This window comes from Schistocerca americana, chromosome 4 (assembly GCF_021461395.2).
Source record: "Schistocerca americana isolate TAMUIC-IGC-003095 chromosome 4, iqSchAmer2.1, whole genome shotgun sequence".
Classification (NCBI taxonomy): domain Eukaryota; kingdom Metazoa; phylum Arthropoda; class Insecta; order Orthoptera; family Acrididae; genus Schistocerca; species Schistocerca americana.
Window position 1 is genome coordinate 793,115,081 of NC_060122.1, and position 17,896 is coordinate 793,132,976.

Consider the following 17,896-nt stretch of genomic DNA (forward strand, 5'->3'; position numbering starts at 1 on the left):
GAAGAAGGGACCGGTTGGTAGGACATGTTCTGAGGCATTTTGAATAGAATTGGGGAGAAGAGGAGTTTGTGTTACAACTTGACAAGAAGAAGGGACCGGTTGGTAGGACATGTTCTGAGGCATCAAGGGATCACAAATTTAGCATTGGAGGGCAGCGTGGAGGGTAAAAATCGTAGAGGGAGACCAAGAGATGAATGCACTAAGCAGATTCAGAAGGATGTAGGCTGCAGTAGGTACTGGGAGATGAAGAAGTTTGCACAGGATAGAGTAGCATGGAGAGCTGCATCAAACCAGTCTCAGGACTGAAGACCGCAACAACAAACAACAATTAGGTAGTCATAAATTGTAGTCCGCAGAACTATAAACCCTTTTGAGAAAACTGTTAATTCGAATAGGATTCGTCGTGAAAGTTAAATGCATTGTCGTATTCCGAGGTACAGAAATTCAGGTTGCGTCAAAAAAATGTATACACGCTTTGAAGCGTCATAGAAAATTTATTTCCCGTTCTACAATGTTAAATTTCTGGAAATGGAAAGCTTAAAGTCCAATTGGAAAAATAAATGTACTTTGCAAATGTGATTAATGTTCAAACTGGTGGCTTTCAGCATCAATACATATCTGAGTACGAGTCACCACTGATTCCGTACATCGTACCAAAGTGTCCAATGAGATTTCTGCACACACCACCTGAATCTCATTCCAAAGTGTGTCCAGGTTACGTGGTTTCCGTTTGTAACCTCATCTTTTACTGTGCCCCATAAGAAGAAATCCAGCGGCGTGAGGTCTGGAGAGCGTGTAGGGAACTCGATTGGTTCCCTGCGTCCTATCCACTGGCCTGGCACATTGTGATCCAGGTATGCTCGTACGTCCCTATGATTGTGCGACGGGGCGCCATCTTGTTGGAAATAAAACTCATCATTACCGTATAAAGCACGAATGGCAGGGAATATGGAGTCACCAAGCATTTTTAGGTACGTTTCTCCAGTAACAGTACCTTCAAAGTGGAAAGGCCCAGTGAGTCCCCTTGCAGACAAATCACACCACACATTTACACCAGGCAAATTCACAGCCTTTTCAACTGTAATGTGAGGATTATCTTCAGCCCAGTACACACAATAGTGCCTATTGACAGTTCCATTTAGTTTGAATTGGACTTCATCCGACCAAATTATGCTACCCATAAATTCCGGTTCACGTCTCACCATCTCGTGAACCCATTCACAAAATTCTGGTTCGTCGTCACTTAGCTGTTGCACCAGCCTTGGAATGTACACACGAAACTTGCCTTTCTTCAGAATGTGTAGCACACTACTAGCACTTACATTACTCTCGCGTGCCGCTTGCCTTGAAGATTTTTGAGGCGAACGCTGAAACAGTTCCAAGACCGCAGTTGTGGAATCATCACTTGTAGCTGTACGAGGTCGTCCTGATCGACCTTTATGCACATCACACACTGTTCCATGAATTTCGAATTTGTCTCGTAGACGTGTAATTGTTGACCTTGAAGGTGGTTCAGTACCATACTCATTTCTCCACTGTCTTCGAACCGCAGATACATTCTCAAACTTCCAGTACCACTTAATTATCTGCTTCCGCGCTTCAAAGCTCAAACGCACGTCCGCCATGTTGCAGTTACTTCCTTGCCACTGTTGCCACCTGTTGAAGAAACATAACATTACTTTCTCACAGATATTTAACCTTGTAGAACGGGAAATAAATTGTCTATGACAGTTCAAAGTGTGTATACATTTTTTTTTTTGACGCACCATGTAATAGTACAGGTTCAGCATGAGGCAGAGTTATTATTGATTCGGTTCTCCTGAGCAAAACACATGTTTCTGTGCTAAGTGCAACTTCCGTGATGTTTGGAGAGAAGTACTAGTAGAAGTGAAAATGTTTGAAGGAGAGGGAGAGGTTTTGTCCAGTCCTGAATGCTCAGGCGGTGGAGCATGACGTGCAAAAGGCAGTCTCACGATCCAGCACACAGTTTTAATCTGATCCAAAGTTTCAAACCGAGCGCGGAAGCGCATTAATTAGTACACTGTACTCACATTCCGGAGGAAAACAGTTCAAACCCGCTTCCGGCCATCCTGATGTAGGTCTTCCGTGAATTCCCTAAATCGCTTAAGGCAAATTCCGGAATGGTTCCTTCGAAAGGGCACGGCCGCTTTCCTTCTCCATCATTCCCTAATCCGAGCTTGTGGTCAGTCTCTAATGACCTTGTTGTCGACGGGACGTTAAACACTAATTTCCTCCTCCTCCTCAGTTTCAAAACAGTGCACTCTCCGCTGCAAAGGAAAAAAATAGTTTTTAGGAGATCCGAATGGGGGACTATTTTACCTCCGGAATATTTTACCCAAGAGGACGCCATCATCATTTAATCATACAGTAAAGCTACATGTCCTCGGGAAAAATTACGGCTGTAGTTTCCCCTTGCTTTCAGCCGTTCGCAGTACCAGCACAGCAAGGCCGTTTTGGTTATTGTTACAAGGCCGGATCAGTCAATCATCCAGACGGTTGCCCCTGCAACTACTGAAAAGGCTGCTGCCCCTCTTCAGGAACCACATGTTTGTGTGGCCTCTCAACAGATACCCCTCCGTTGTGGTTGCACCTACGGTACGGCCATCTGTATCGCTGAGGCACGCAAGCCTCCCCACCAACGGCAAGGTCCATGGTTCATGGGCTCCCCTAATTGTAATTTGTTCACACCCACTACGCTGTAAGCCGCTCATATCCTTTCACTCCCACTTGCCCATTCTCACTGACTATTTAGCCCTACTCATTGTCATTATCTCGTTGTCTCTCTAACTCTCACTGCCTCCTGTCTCTCAACAAGTCTCCTTCACCCTTTTCTGCCAATTCTGTCTCCTCTCACACTGTCTCCCTCTTGTTCTCTTTTACTGCTACCACGTCATTCATTCATTCCAACTGCAGCAGGCTTTTTCACCGTGACTATCTTCGGCTTTGTCATTGTCATAGACTCTGTCTCTCATTACTGCTGGCTCTCACCCTCTTCCACTTTCTCTTTCTCTTTATTCCTTTTCCGCTGGCACTCCCTCCTTTGCTCTTTCCCCAGCACTGTTCTGTTATTGTCAGTTATGTTCTACTAACACGGTGTCCCTCCCTTTCCCTCACATTGCCATTGTCTCCTTCGCGCTTTCTATGAGACAACCACTGTGGACTATCTTCCAGTGTTTATTACTTTAACGTCTCTTTCGTACTGTCCCTGACTTCCCCTAACTCAGCATGGAAAAGCGCGAATATGTACATGTGCCAAAATGTTTGGGGAAGTTTTAAAGGTGCAGAGGAAGATAGAATGAGGCAACTGGTATCCCACTTTTTAGTTAGCCTTTTAAATAAAAAGGAGGAGCATATTTGCCTTTTTCGTGCTGCGATAGGAGCATTTTTCAGCTGGTTCACTTGTTTTCCCTGCCACAGCAGGGCATGTCACTCTTATGAAAAAAAAGCTATTGATCAGTAAACGTTCGTCGGCCGAAGAACCCGAGACAGAAGCCAATAGGCAGTTTGTCAACAAGTGGCCACGAACGCCTTAACAATTTTGTAAAATTTTATTAGTTATGTAAAATTGAAATAACGTAGAACTAATTTTATACATCAGACGGGATTTAATGTGCACAAAAATCTGTATATAATTCATTACTACGTTTAACGTAGGGTTCCCAGAACTCTTGTGATGGTATCAGAGACACTGCATATTTCTCCGTGTTACAACACTTTATAAACACCTAGTATTACATGCGCCATTTACTTGTACAAATATGATAATTTTGAACCTCTGTATCTGGGAAACCGTTAAAGGTATCAGTAAAGTTTTCAAGATTTTCAGAGATCTGAATCTTTGGAATAAATCGTAAAAATTTCTGCCATTTGCTGTTTATAGCCGTTTTGGAATCCGCAGCTCGGTTTTGGTGCCCAGTAGGGCTCACAGCAGATCACATAAAATGCATAAATAACCAACCAATTTGCTCCGTTTGCCTAAGCGGGAGGAAGTGTATAAATATTCATACTTTGGCCCTATACTGTAGGGTATAACACTAAGATGATCGTTCTGTGGGTATACAAATGATCGCTAGCACAAGGGCTACCCAAAACACTCCATCCTATCTATCTCCAATAGAGCCGGAGGGATGAGCCCCACGAAAAATCCCGTTTCTATGCGCGGCGTTTTGTAACATACGAGGGGCGTTTGAAAAGTCCATGCAAAAATAAAAACTACGTACGTTTTTGGGGTAGGCCTAAGCCTTTTTTATTTTTCGACTAGTCGCCGCTTAGACTTATACACTTCATCCACTTCATCCAACGCTGTTCTAATTTGTTGATCCCTTCAGAATAACAGGAATTGTCCAAGTCTGCAAAATAGCTATTAGTTGCTGCAGTCACCTACTCGTTTGAGTAAAATGTTTTTTCCCGCCAGCAATTTCTTCAAATTGGGGAACAACTAGTAGTCCAAGGGAGCCAAGTCTGGAGAATAGGGGCGAGGGGACGAGTTGGAATCCTGCTTCCATTAATTTTGCGACCACAACTGCTGAGGTGTGTGTGTGCTGGTGCAGTGTCGTGATGGAAAAGGACTTTTTTACGGTACAATCGCCGGCGTTTTTCTTGCAGCTCGATTTTCAAACGGTCCAATAACGATGAATAATATGCACCTGTAATAGTTTTACCCTTTTCCATATAGTCGATGAGGAATACCCCTGGCGAATCCCAAAAGACAAACGCCATAACCTTTCCGGCCTAAGGATTGGTCTTCGCTTTTTTTTGTGCAGATTCTCCCTTGGTAAACCATTTAGATTGTTCTTTGGTCTCAGGAGTATAGTAATGTATCCATGTTTCATCCACAGTGACGAAATGACACTTAAAGCCCTGCGAATTCTTCCTCAACAGCTGCAAACCATCCTTATAACACTTCACACGATTCCGTGTTTGGTCAAGCGTAAGCAATCGCGGAAACCCATCTTGCGGATAGCTTTCTCATGTCCAAATGTTTATGCAAAATATTATGTACCCGTTCATTCGAGATGCCCTCAGCACTAACAATCTGACGCACCTTAACTCTTCTGTCATCCATCACCATATCATAGATTTTATCAATGATTACTGAAGTCGTAACCTCCACAGGGCGTCCAGAACGTTCAGCATCACTTGTGCCCATATGGTAACTCCGAAAATTTTGAAACCACTTATAAACTGTTCTAATCGAAGGTGCAGAGTCACCGTAATGTTTATCAAGCTTCTCTTTAGTCTTCTGAGGCGTTTTGCCTTTCATTGAGCAATGTTTAATCACCATACGAAAATCGTTTTCGTCCCTTTTTTTACAATCACTCGACTTTCTTGATTCACACGAATGCCAGACACAAAGAAATAGACCAATATGGCTGAAACTTGATGTGCGTTCTTTCCAAAGATGCTACTAACTAAACATTACCTTGATACGTGCCTGTGGTGCCGTCTCTCGGACTTTGCACGGACTTTCCAAACGCCCCTCGTACTAGGTGGCGCATGGGTACCTATTGTTAGAGCATTGCCGTTTCTCGTTTTGTTGCTGTGGTTTGCCGTAGATGGAAACAAGGCTTCTTGGTACAGAAACATACTTCGCTGCCTACACGAGGAAAGAGGCGCCAATAGCAGATAGTCACTGCCCTTGCCTCCCGGTTTAATTGGTGTTCAACGATAAGGCCATTATGATTATCAAGTTGTAGATCTCTGCAGGTCAGAAACTCTACATGATTTGTGCAGCAAGGTACGGAATACTTCATCGCGTGAAATCGAATGGCTGCAGTTAGTGCGGGTACACAAGATCAGTTTGGGGCGATTTACTACATGGGCTCTACACGAGGCCTCACCACACCCTTAAGGTTTTTTTAGCTGGTTTGCTCCACTGTATGTGGTAGTGAAAACTCATCAGTTTTCACTTTGGTGGTAAACTGGATATTCATTTAAGTTAGCGAAGATGACGTAGGATTAAAGGAATATTCCGCAAGAACCCTAGTAATTCTATAGAACATGTAGCTATATCGTTATTAAACTGGCCGTTGGATAAACGATGTTTACACTAGTATTACCAGCAGGCAGAGATATTATCTTAACGAACGAAGGTAGGCTTTACCCGTCTTCAGCAGGTCGATCGTGGCTCTTTTTTTTCCCGCAATTTCCTTCAAGTACTTGTAATGGCTACCAAAGCGTTTCCTTTAAGTAGACCGTGGCTATTCCTTATCCTTGACCATCTGAGCTGCTGTAGAGAACATGTTAAATCCTAACTCCCTCTCCCATGCCCAGTAACCATCGCGTGACAAAAAATAGCTCAAGTTTTTACCCTGTTTCTTCCACATAATATTTTGTCTTAATTCCGCATGGGATGCGGCGCATATCTTAAGATATTAGTGAATCCTCAACAGACTAACAAATCTCGATGAACAGTTGGTTCTACGATAACCACGACGTGATTCAGTGCTGCTACGCTATCGTCTTCGTCCAGAGGAAAAAGCCGTAGGGTTAAAATTATCGCCGTAGTGTAGTCCACGAGCTTGCGAGGTTTTTAAAAATATATATTAAAGTGGATGTAATTATGGCCATTGTGTTTTCACTACTGCAAAGACAAGAATCGGCAGGGAGAGGAGAGGCAAGATTTAATTTGTGACCTGTGACTTGGGGGATGATGATGATGATGTAAGGTATTCGATCTAGCAATGTTGCCGAAACATGGTCATCAAACAAACCTCTAACAGATAGTGTTAATATGCTGCGTGAGGTTCAGAACAAAGCTCGAGCGAAGCTACTACCTGTTGATAAAAATATTTCCTTCACTCGTGTTGCGTCAGACATTGCTTTCGGTCCAACTATAGTCATGCAACATGATGGATTATTGCGGTTATCTGGTAAGATTTTTAGTTGACAAGACGGATTAAACGCCAGCATTATGCAATGCGTATGACTAGAGATATGCAGAAGTGTTTCTCACTACATTGATACAAAAATGTCGGTTACAAACACGTGATACACCGTAAGCAGTTTTTGAGCTTCTGTACACACTTTGTGATAGACTTGCCAGATCCGGCTTCTTTAGTTGGCAAACTGCACAATGTTTACAAATATCCACATATGAAGATTTGATTTTCGTGCAGCTAATTTGCCGTCTTTCGACCACATTGCGCTGAGGAGTGTACTATTATTTAGAATTCAGTTGCGTTGACTCTGAACATTATGTGAGGATTTGAAAACAGGACGTCTGAATCGTAACAGTTCCTGTGGAGTGTAAAATAATGCCGCGAATTGCAGTGAAACTTGCACGGATGCCAGTGGCCGATGCAATTCTGTATTGTTAGAGGCTCAGTTCATTACATAGGACAACCTCCATGGAAGCGGGGAAGATGTTGAGCAAGGCGGGGACAAGCAAGTAGAAAATTATGTGCAAAATAGATATTTGCATCAGTTCCATAAAATGACTGTTACATTCCAGTCCTAAGGCTTCATTTTTCCGTCACGATAGCTACTCATTTCTGTGAAATTGTAAAATAACGAACAGATTTATCACACGTTAGCTACTAAGAACTAGTTACACAGTCCTGTATTCTGAATAAAGTTCCAGGATATTACTATGCGTGCGAGTCTCTAGAAGTCACAGCATAGTTGCTAGTTAGCGTTTCAGATGGCGTTGGCCCTGCAGCCTGTTTTAACTGCTGTACCATGGCGTTGGCCCTGCAGCCTGTTTTAACTGCTGTACCATCAGTGGCCCACTGCACTGTGAGATTACTAATGTTCACAGCTACACCTGTTGCGCGTGCGCACTTTCACTTCCCCTATCCCTCACTTTCTGCCGGCGGCAAATCGTGCTGCGACCATGAGAGTAACAGCAGCATAAAAGCAATTTAAAAATGATAAAAACTGCTCTAATATCTTTTTAATTACAGTGGACAGCTTTTAATAGTCGCTTCTCTGGCGTTTTCAATCAGTCCTGAGGTTACAAATGCACGCAGTCCACTGCAGTGGACACTCCCTACTAGTGTTGTGCCCTGCATGCTTTTGCAGCCTCATGACTGATTGAAAACGCCAGCCAAGTGACCATTAAAAGCTGGCCAGTGCGGTGAAAATGTTGCGTTGCAGGGTTAAATCGTACATTTGGGAAATGTTATACCTTCAGGAAAGGGAAATAGTGGCCATATGTGAACAAATTAGTGCTCATATGCAGAAGGAAGATACATTTGTGTGGCGGCTTTTGTGCACTAAGGTACCTCTCGTGGTTTTAACGCAGTCGTCACTCTCGGCGATCTTTCAACTAATATTTTTGCGCTGGAAAACTCCCGCCTACACATCAAAATAGGCGATTTATTCATAAGTCATCGGTCATCCGTGCTTTCCAGATCTCAGGAATCTAAAGGATACCGTATCATACATAGCCTGTAGCGTAACATTGGTTAGCCTCTCTCGTGACTAACTGCTCCCACGATTGCACCTTGCGAGGAGACGTACTTGTGAAGGCAAAGGACTAACTTCAGAGAGGAGCGGGATCCAAATCTTCGTCCGGCTCTTCTGATGTAAGTTTCTTGTGGTCTGCTAAAATCTCTTAAGGCGTGTTGCTGTAGCTTTGAAAAGAACACGGCCAATCCTTGTCCAGTCCGACCATGTGCTCAGTGTCTATAATGTTGTAGTCATTGACCAGTCGGTAAACCGTAACTTGCCAGCCTTCCCCAAAAGGTAAACTATCATTTCTATGTTAAAATTGTCATTCACATCTTAATAATAATCATCCAGCTCCATATCTCCGTTCTACGTTTATTCGGCTATGTCATCAGTTACTTCCCTTAGAACGGAAAGGGTTGTGGGATTCCTTATAGTGACAGATGTCCCGTAAACTAATCAGTAGTTGTTCACGAAAAAAAGTGTATAAATATTCGGAAAGTGAAGGCTGTCGGTCTCTGGAAAACGCCGTGTCGTGCGACAGCGGAAGCCTGGCAGCACAAGTGTTAGGCAGTGCCCCAGCGAGTGTGCGCCGGCAGTATAGATAACGCACTTCGGCGCTCACAAGAGTACTTCCGCTCCATCCCCCGCACTCGCAAGTTCCCTCCGCGATGCTCCATTGTTTCCGCTCGCGTCGCGACAACGTGCACCCGCGCCTGGACTTCCTGCTCTCTCTTCATGCGGCCATCAATCATAATATATTCAAAACGAATCAGTAGGCTTGAATTTCTGCTAGCCCTCGCAATATGCCCACATTTAAAAAATATTGTAATCTGATAAGTTACTTTATATTTTAAAATTTTGAGAAAGTATTTACTGTTTTACCAGATTTCATATGTGTTTTAAATCTTTCAGTTAAACGTAAAACACTAATTTGTCCGTAGCAGATGTCACTTTCCCATTTAATGTCACACTCAGTATATCCAGGTTCAGAATATCACTTGCACATTATTATCACGTTAAAAAGTATGTTTAGACAAAAATTTGCATTTTTAAATTTTTGTGGTGGTCATAAGTTAGTAGTATGTGTTGTTGAAAGTGCATTGATGCTGCTAAGTGTATGCCGAAAGGTATTTTCAGGTTCTAGGCGCTACTTACACATCAGTTCTGCTTAAAACAATATGTTATTAATATAATTCAACAACAACAAACAGATTTGGTTTTTAAATTCTTTAATGTAGTCATAAAATACCCTTTCCCCCATCAACTTATAGAAAATTTCTTGGCAGTGCTGGGGGTCATAAGAGTCAAAACATCTGGTGATGAGCTGTTCCTGGATTCCGATGGAAAGAAAATGAGGTGGAGGTAACAATATGTGAAGGAATATGAGGAAAACACACGTCATGGCAATAACGGTGTGCAAAGCCATCTTGGGGAGAGTTTATAAGTAAATCAGTACACTCGTTGCTACTCAGAGACAGCAAAAACTTAGGGTTGAGGTAATTTTATGGCTGTTACTTTAATCAGTATGTAATGCCATTGATTGCGGTCCACGCAAATGAAGTTGACACTCAGCACGGAGGCTGATCGGTGCGACCGTAAACGAAAAATGCCTTTATAGTTGCTCCCATCAGCAAGCACATTGAGTGTAAACTTAGTTTTTGTGGACAGTAAACTGAAAGTGCCTGTCTGTATGTGAAGCAGGCTACAGAAATAAAGAGAGAGACACAATATCTTCCATGTAATAATTGCAGTGGCCAAAGTGGAATTAATGGGCATAACGAAACTGTCTATATTCCTTTCAAAGCCCGTTCCGCTTCAGATCTTAAAGTTGCTGTACTGTTGGAATAAAAATAATGGAAAGTCCTAGACGGAGAAATGTGTAAAATAATGATTATAGGCAAATCTCAGTCACAGCTCATTCCATACTGGACTAAACAATGATTTGCAGATAGGAAGCGCTAAAATCTGAAAGATATAGTTCCGTTGCAGGAACTATTGTACAGAAGTTATTCGCTTCCTGTGGTTATGTAAGTGCACAAGTTAAGAGTAGACACACAACAATGAGTGTTCTGGTATGTTGTAAATGGTCAGTTAGGGAATGCTTATTCTAAAGAATACTTAGTGTTCAGGCTAGTTTCTGCAGTTGAAGATACACGCTATAAATTCTGGGAATCAGCTTTTCAGTTATTTTCTGATTTACAGCATATGAAACAATTAAGATCTAAATTTGAAATGGCATAAGTAGATCCGTTACTGCTCGTAGTGCTGTTGCCGTCTTTCAACAGTGAGGTGCTAATGTCCGTAGCCCTGCGAAGCTGCTGCACCCATCCTACTCCAGCTGTCATGGATCAGCTTAAGGCTGACCCAACTACAGAGAGGAAAATAGGTAAGGTTCCCTCTGCCCCTTGCCCCAGGCTAAATAATCTTTCTATATTAACCTTTTGGTTCCATGTTGAGAAAAGGCTGAAATTGTTAAAATTGAACAAAGCTCCAGGGCCTGATGAAATCCCATCTGATTCTATATCGAATTTGCAGCTGAGTTTGCCTCTCTTCCAACTATAGTGTTATCATAGATCCATCAAACAAAAAACCATGCACAGAAGTTGGAAGGAAGCATATGTGATACCTGTCTACAAGAAGGTTAGTAGAAGTGAACCACAAAACCACCTTCCAAAATCGTTGACATTACTTTTTTGCTGTACCTCCACACCAACCAGCATGGATTCCAAAGACATTGATCATAAGAAACCCACTTTTCTCACATGACATACTGAAAGCTTTCAATCAAGGCGGTTAGATAGACACAGTATTTGATTTCCAAAAAGAATTTCACTCAGTAGCACACCTACTCTTATTGTCTAAAGTTTGATCATATGGGATATCAAGAGATATTTGCGACTGGACTGAGAACTGTTTGGTAGGGAGAACACAGCATGTTATCTTAGATGGAGAGCCATCATCAGATGTAGAAGTAATTTTGGGTGTTTAGTGATCTTGTGAACAATATTAATGGTAACCTCAGACTTTTTGCAGGTAATACAGTTATCTATAACAAAGTACTGTCTGGAAGAAGCTGTAGAAATACTCAGTGAAACCTGTTTTAAATATTCAGAGATGTAAAATTGTGCATTTCACTGAACGAAAAAATGTAGTAGCCTTTGACTGTAATAACACTGTCATAGTTAGAATTGATCAACTTATGAATACCTGTATGTAACACTTTGTAGGGATACAAAATGGAATGATCATATAGATTCAGTAGTGGATAAAGCAGTTTATTGGTAGAATACTGGGGATGAACAGTCAGACAACAAAGGAGATTGCTTATGAATAACAAAATCACTCATGCAACATATTCTAGAATATTTCTCAAGTGTGTGAAATCCACACCAAATAGACTAACAGCGGCTGTTGAATGGATGTAGAGAAGAGTAGCACGGACAGTCAAGAGGTTTGTTTGACCGCTTGGAGTGTGTTAAGGAGCTGCTGAAGAAACTGAACTGGCATACTCTTGAAGACACATGTAAACTATCCTGAGAAAGTCTTCCAAAAATGTTTAAAGAACAAACTGTAAGTGATGAGTCTAGGAATAAACAACAACCTCCTCCATATTGCTAACATAGGAATTATGGGGACAGGAATAGAATAATTGCGGCATGCTCAGAGGCATTCATATAATCATTCTTTCCACATTCCATTTGTGAAAGGAATGGGAAGACACCCTAATAACTGGTACAGTGGGGAATATCCTCTGTCATGCCCTTCACAGTGTTTTCTTCTTCTCCTTCTTTGTGATCATGCCCAGTGGACCACACGCTGCTACAAGTTTCCTCCTCCATTGTATTCGGTCCATTGCTGCTGTCTGCCATCCATCCACATCTGTTGATGCTTGGTTTAAATCTTCATGGACGCCATCCCTCCAACACTTCTTGGGTCTCCATGGGGGTCTCTTTCCTGTAGGTGTGAAATCCAGCTTCCGAGGCTGTCTGTGGTCTTCCATCCAGGCCATGTGGCCAGCCCATTGCATTCGTTTGGCTTTGACGGTTCCTGCTATGTTGGGCTGCTGGTATAGTTCCTCAAGCTCTTGGTTGTGTCTGATCCTCCATTTCCCTCAGTCTGCATCTAGATCCAGACCCGAAGATCTTCCGAAACACTTTTCTCTCGAAAACGAGGAGCTTATGGAAGTCCTGTTTCCAGATACTCCATGTCTCGCAGCCATATCGAACAACAAGCTGGATCAGGATTTTGTATAGTTGAATCTTGAACTGTATGGAGAGAGATCTGGACCGAAGCAGTTGTGCAAGGCTGTGGTACGATCAGTTTCCTGCTTGTATTCTAGCATTGATCTCTGCTTCATATGGTGTGTTCTCAGTGAAAAGTGCCCCTTGGTATTTAAATTCATGCACTCTCTAGTAGGACTGGTCTCCCACCTGCAGTGATTGTAGAGGACCAGCAGTGTGGCTTTGACCAAGCATCATAATGAGGTACTCTGTCTTGGCTTCGTTTATGTTTAGCCCAAATTTGCTGGCGGCCTCCTTTAGTGCTCTGGTAATTTACTCAAACTCTTCTTCAGGTGTGGAGTGTAAACAGATGTCGTCTGCATAGGCTAAGTATGCCAGTCCCTTTCCTTCAATTTCAATCCCCTCGTTCTCTTGGAAGGTCTCGCGTACAATTTTCTTAAGGGCAAAGTTGAACAGGATAGGGGACAAGCCATCTCCTTGCCAAACCCATCTCCTCGCCAGAGTCCTGTCATGGTGGGTTTGCAGAGTATAAATGTAGATGTAGATATGGCACTGAACTTTAGGTTAATGCATTTTCTTCACATTAGAATATTTCTTCCTGACTTTTGCAAAGACCGCTAAAGCACATATGCCACAACTTCCACCCTCGTCCTTGCACACACAAGATATTTTTATTATCCTGAGGAGATTCTTTTCTAGTAGTTTTGTTGGTTCTGTTGTTGTAGTTTGACAATAACTGCCTGTCTCCCCAACTGGGTTTTATATTGCATATGCTCTAGGTTTGTGTATTGTGGTGGTACTACACAGTAAAACCTCATCTTCTACGGTTTCTTCCAGCTCCAGATTGGATTTGCTTACAACATGTGGCCCTGCCTTTTCCAGTCCTCACACCACATTTCCCTTCCCACTGTGTCCCAGACTTCTCCTCACTTATTCACTCATTTTGTCATGCCAACAATCCCTCTATCTATGTCTTCCTCTAGAACACACACACACACACACACACACACACACACACACACACACCATCGTCTCTTTCCTATGGCCTCCTGCATTGGCGTCTGTTTCACTATTTCTCACTGTCTCGTTCCTTTATCTTCCATTGTACTTGGTCATCTCCTGCTCACCTGCCTTTTTTTCATTACCACATTTCTGTAGCGTATGTGAGTGTTGACATATAATTTGCACAGTATCACACTTGTTTGTTTATTGGTGCTACAGCGTTGCTCCAGCTTCTTACCCTCTGCAGTAATCCATTTGCTTGCCTTCTCATTTAATAATCTTCATATCATTTCCCCCCACACTCTTCTGTGATACTTTCTTAGTTCTGGAAACTTTCCCTTCCCTCTTGTATCTCCCTCCATTTTCCCCACACCATTAAATCATCTGCAAACACCATTGCTTTCACATTTTTATCTCCTATTTTCACTGCTACTCCTTCCATTATCTCATGCATTACAGTGAACAAAATTAAGGGGGATAGTGCACTACCTTGCTTCAACCCCTAATTTTGTTCTAACCAATCTCTTATCTGTGCACACCTCAACTTCCTTGTTATGTTCCCTATATTCTTCTCACAGTCAGCCATCCAGTAACCCATTTTCTGAAGGACTTCCAAAACCTTGCTTTATTTCACAGTATCATAAGCCGCATCAGCATCCAGGAATACCATTATTAAATCATAGTCTCTCCTGTAAAATTGCCTTACATTGGAAACACAGTAAAACAATATTCTTAAAAGTGAAAGCATAGAACTCTGAGTTAATAACTTTGGTAATCTTGATGGTGTGTATTCCTCAACTCAGTGACCAAAGATAACAATGTCTTATTTTACATTGCCTTTTATTTTAAGTATCTTCTAACATGAGAACTATGAAGTCATATCATTCAGTGTTTCAATATATAGGGTGTATCAAAAAGAATCATACAGTTTGGCATGCCTGTATTTCTGAAACTAATAAACATAACATTGAGTTTGGTTTTTGACAAACAAAAAAACTCAGTTTTTTTCATACTTTTCCATAGGTGTTCAATATGCCCACTTTGAGATGCATGGTATGTCAGTGCGGTATTAAATTTGCTCCAACACTGCAGGGAGCATGTCTGTTATGCAGTGTCTCAGTTCATTCATTGTTGTTGGTAACGTAGGCACATAGGCAGTGTCTCCTTCACAAGAAGTAATCACATACAGTAATGTAAGGCTAAATCATTTGGTCCAGTGTGACCAATCCATCGTTCAGTAATCTTTAGATTAAAAAATTTCCACACTTTCAGATGCCAGTGTGGCAATGCCCCATCCTGTTGGTAAATGAATTCTTTCGAATGAGTCTCCAACTGTGCGAAAAGAAAGTTCTCAAGCCTATCGAGGTATGTACTTCCCATAACAGTGTTCTCAGCAAATAAAAATGGACCATACACATTTCCTGTGGAACTGCACAAAACATTTTAAATTTTGGAAAGTCCCCCTGGTGTTGTACAACTTCATGTGGTTGTTCCATACCCCATATTCTCACTATGATGGTCCACTTTTTCCATTTAAATGGAATGTTGCCTCATCACTAAACACTAAGCGTGGAAGAAAACTGTCATCCTCCATCTTGCCAGGAACAAAATTACAGAACTCAACATGTTATTGTTTGTCGCCTTCATTAAGAGGTTGCAGTAGCTGAATTTTGTATGGTTTCATGTGTAAACGTCAACACAACACACCAGACAGACAACGGGGACATAATGGAGATGTCGAACTGCATGGTGAACAGATTTCTGCGACTCCTTTTGAAACTGTGGTGGATGCGTTTGAAGCCTGTGTCAGACACCTGGCGGGAAAGCTCGGCGATTTGCCTTCACAAAAACAACCTATTTCTCGGAATTGTTCATGCCATCATCTAATGCTCTGTGCTGTAGGAGGATCCATGCCATATCTAGTACGACAAGTCACGCTGAACAGTTATTACTGACCCGCACTGAGCAAAACGTAGAACACACAACGCTTTCTGTTTTACCAACACCATTTTTAATAGAACCAAAGTTGGCGCATACTACTGTGACCTAGCGGGAACCATGTAAGAGAGTTTGCTCTTTCCGACAGTATGTTGTTCACGCACATATCTCAAATAACATAAGTTAAGATTTTGTAGATTGGATGTTCTTTTTTATACACCCTGTGTACTACCACTGGCATGGAATAGTTGACATTATTTATTTGTTTTAAGGGCTTTTGGTGTGCTTAAAGCAGTTTCCTTCTTGTTTCAGGTGCTGTGAAAGAACTGACAGCAAGATGGGGAAGTTATTGTCAAAAATTTTTGGCAATAAGGAGATGAGGATATTGATGTTAGGATTAGATGCTGCTGGAAAAACAAGTATCCTTTTGCAACACATTGTACTCTTATATTTTAGTAAAACAAAGTGATATGGCACTCTGCTTCTTCGCAACTGGTGTACATTATTCCTGGATAGTCTTACCTATAAGTTGAGCCTTGTTGTTAACACATTGAGCAATTCATTTGAAGGAAAGCATCATACTTACAACTGTTGTTAAAGCTGAAAGTAATGTGCACAAAAGCTGTAGTTTTTGAAGTACCCATGCACATTGGGGTTGCAATGGTATGGCTATATTAGCAAAAACTTGCTCAACATACAATGGGATTGTGTTAACTGCATACCCCCCAAGACAATTATTTGTTTTTAGGGAAATAACAAAAGGGTGAAGAGGCGATAAGGACTGTCAGAATCTTCTACACATTCCTTTACATATATGGTGAGATAAGTTGTGAAAGCATACATCAACAAAAATATTACAAATATTGTGATCATTGTGGCATATGTGAATGAATATTCTGTAGGTGTTCCTTATGAATGTGGAATAGGTGTTAAGGTAAATTGTATTTCATTCCACTGTACATAACTATACTGGCAACATTATTTTCTGTATATCCTTAACATTTAAATCAGCTATTCTATACAAACTTAAATTGGGTCAGTCAGTCACAACAATTCCTACTGTAGGATTTAACGTGGAAACAGTGACATACAAAAATGTTAAGTTCAATGTTTGGGTTAGTATACTTGTTTGATATTCAAGTAAGGAATTTAGTAGTAGTAGTAACCATTTACATTCACTAAACAGACCAAAACAAACCAAAGAGAATATTTGAATAAGCAATCAAAGTTCAGGTAAAAATGGTAAAATCATTGAGGTTTGATGATATTACAAATTGTGCCAAGGACAGGTAAAGCCTAAGGCCTTTGAAGATCAGGGAAATTGAAATAATATTGTCTTGAAAAATTATAAGATGAACATCAACAGAAGTAAACAATGCTAAGGGAATTTAAGAAAACTGAATCAGGTGACACGGTGTAACCATATTAGGAACTGACAAAGGAACTAATATACTTGCCCGCTTCTGGCAGATGATCATGTTCTCCAGCAACTTATCAGTAGTATATACAAAATTCACAGAACAAATTTAATCTGTGTTGTGGAAGGGGACAAATTATTAGGTTTGGGCAGAAGATATGTAGGAATAAGAGAGGGATGTGGCATTTCACACTCCTGTTTATTATTTATATGAATGAAATCATCCAAGATTGGAGATAAATGCCACACAGCTTCATTCAAAACAAAGGAAACACAAAGTTAGATGCTTTACTTTTTTCCAGATTTAGCTCATGTAGCCTTTTCAGAGGATGACCTACCATGTTCTGTACACAATTCACATATTATCTAAGAAATACAGCATGGACATCAGCAGCAGAGGAGGAAGAAGAGGAGGAGGCAAGGGGTGGGAAGTGGCCTTCTGCAGAAAATATCCAGTCCAAAGCAAGCTCTGTTTGAAAAATAAAATTCTAGAGAGTGAACAAATTCACGTATTTAGATTATAAATTATACTTTCTGCAAGAAACAGACATAACTGAAAAAGCCACCAGGTGTGCAGATATAATGGCAGTTATTAATATTATAATAAAATCTTCTCTAATCTAGGAGCACACTAGGATATGCCTTTATAAGTCCTTAGCAAGACATGCGCTATGCTATTGCTGTGAAGCCTGGACAATAGAGGAAAAAATGTGCAAAAAGACTAATAGCCTTTGAAATGGAACTCTGGAGACTAACAGCTGGTTACACCAAATGAGGTAACAAAATGAATGAAGACATGTTAAAGAAACGTAAAATTGAAGAGTATCCCAAAATTTGAGACACTAGAGCGCAGTGGGATTGTAATTGTAAAGTTGCTGGTCGA

At 41.3% G+C, this 17,896-nt stretch overlaps 1 protein-coding gene across 3 annotated transcripts in view; it reads left to right on the plus strand.

Annotated features, from left to right (window-relative positions):
- The window catches only part of LOC124612739 (ADP-ribosylation factor 6), a 120,978-nt gene that overhangs the window by 72,939 nt on the left and 30,143 nt on the right, over positions 1 to 17,896 (plus strand). For all 3 annotated transcript variants that reach the window (XM_047141117.1, XM_047141118.1, XM_047141119.1), the window contains exons 2-3: positions 15,909 to 16,015; positions 16,608 to 16,711. In XM_047141117.1, coding sequence (XP_046997073.1) covers positions 15,934 to 16,015; positions 16,608 to 16,711 — 186 coding nt within the window. In that variant the 5' untranslated portion in view covers positions 15,909 to 15,933. The remainder of the gene's footprint in view (positions 1 to 15,908; positions 16,016 to 16,607; positions 16,712 to 17,896) is intronic.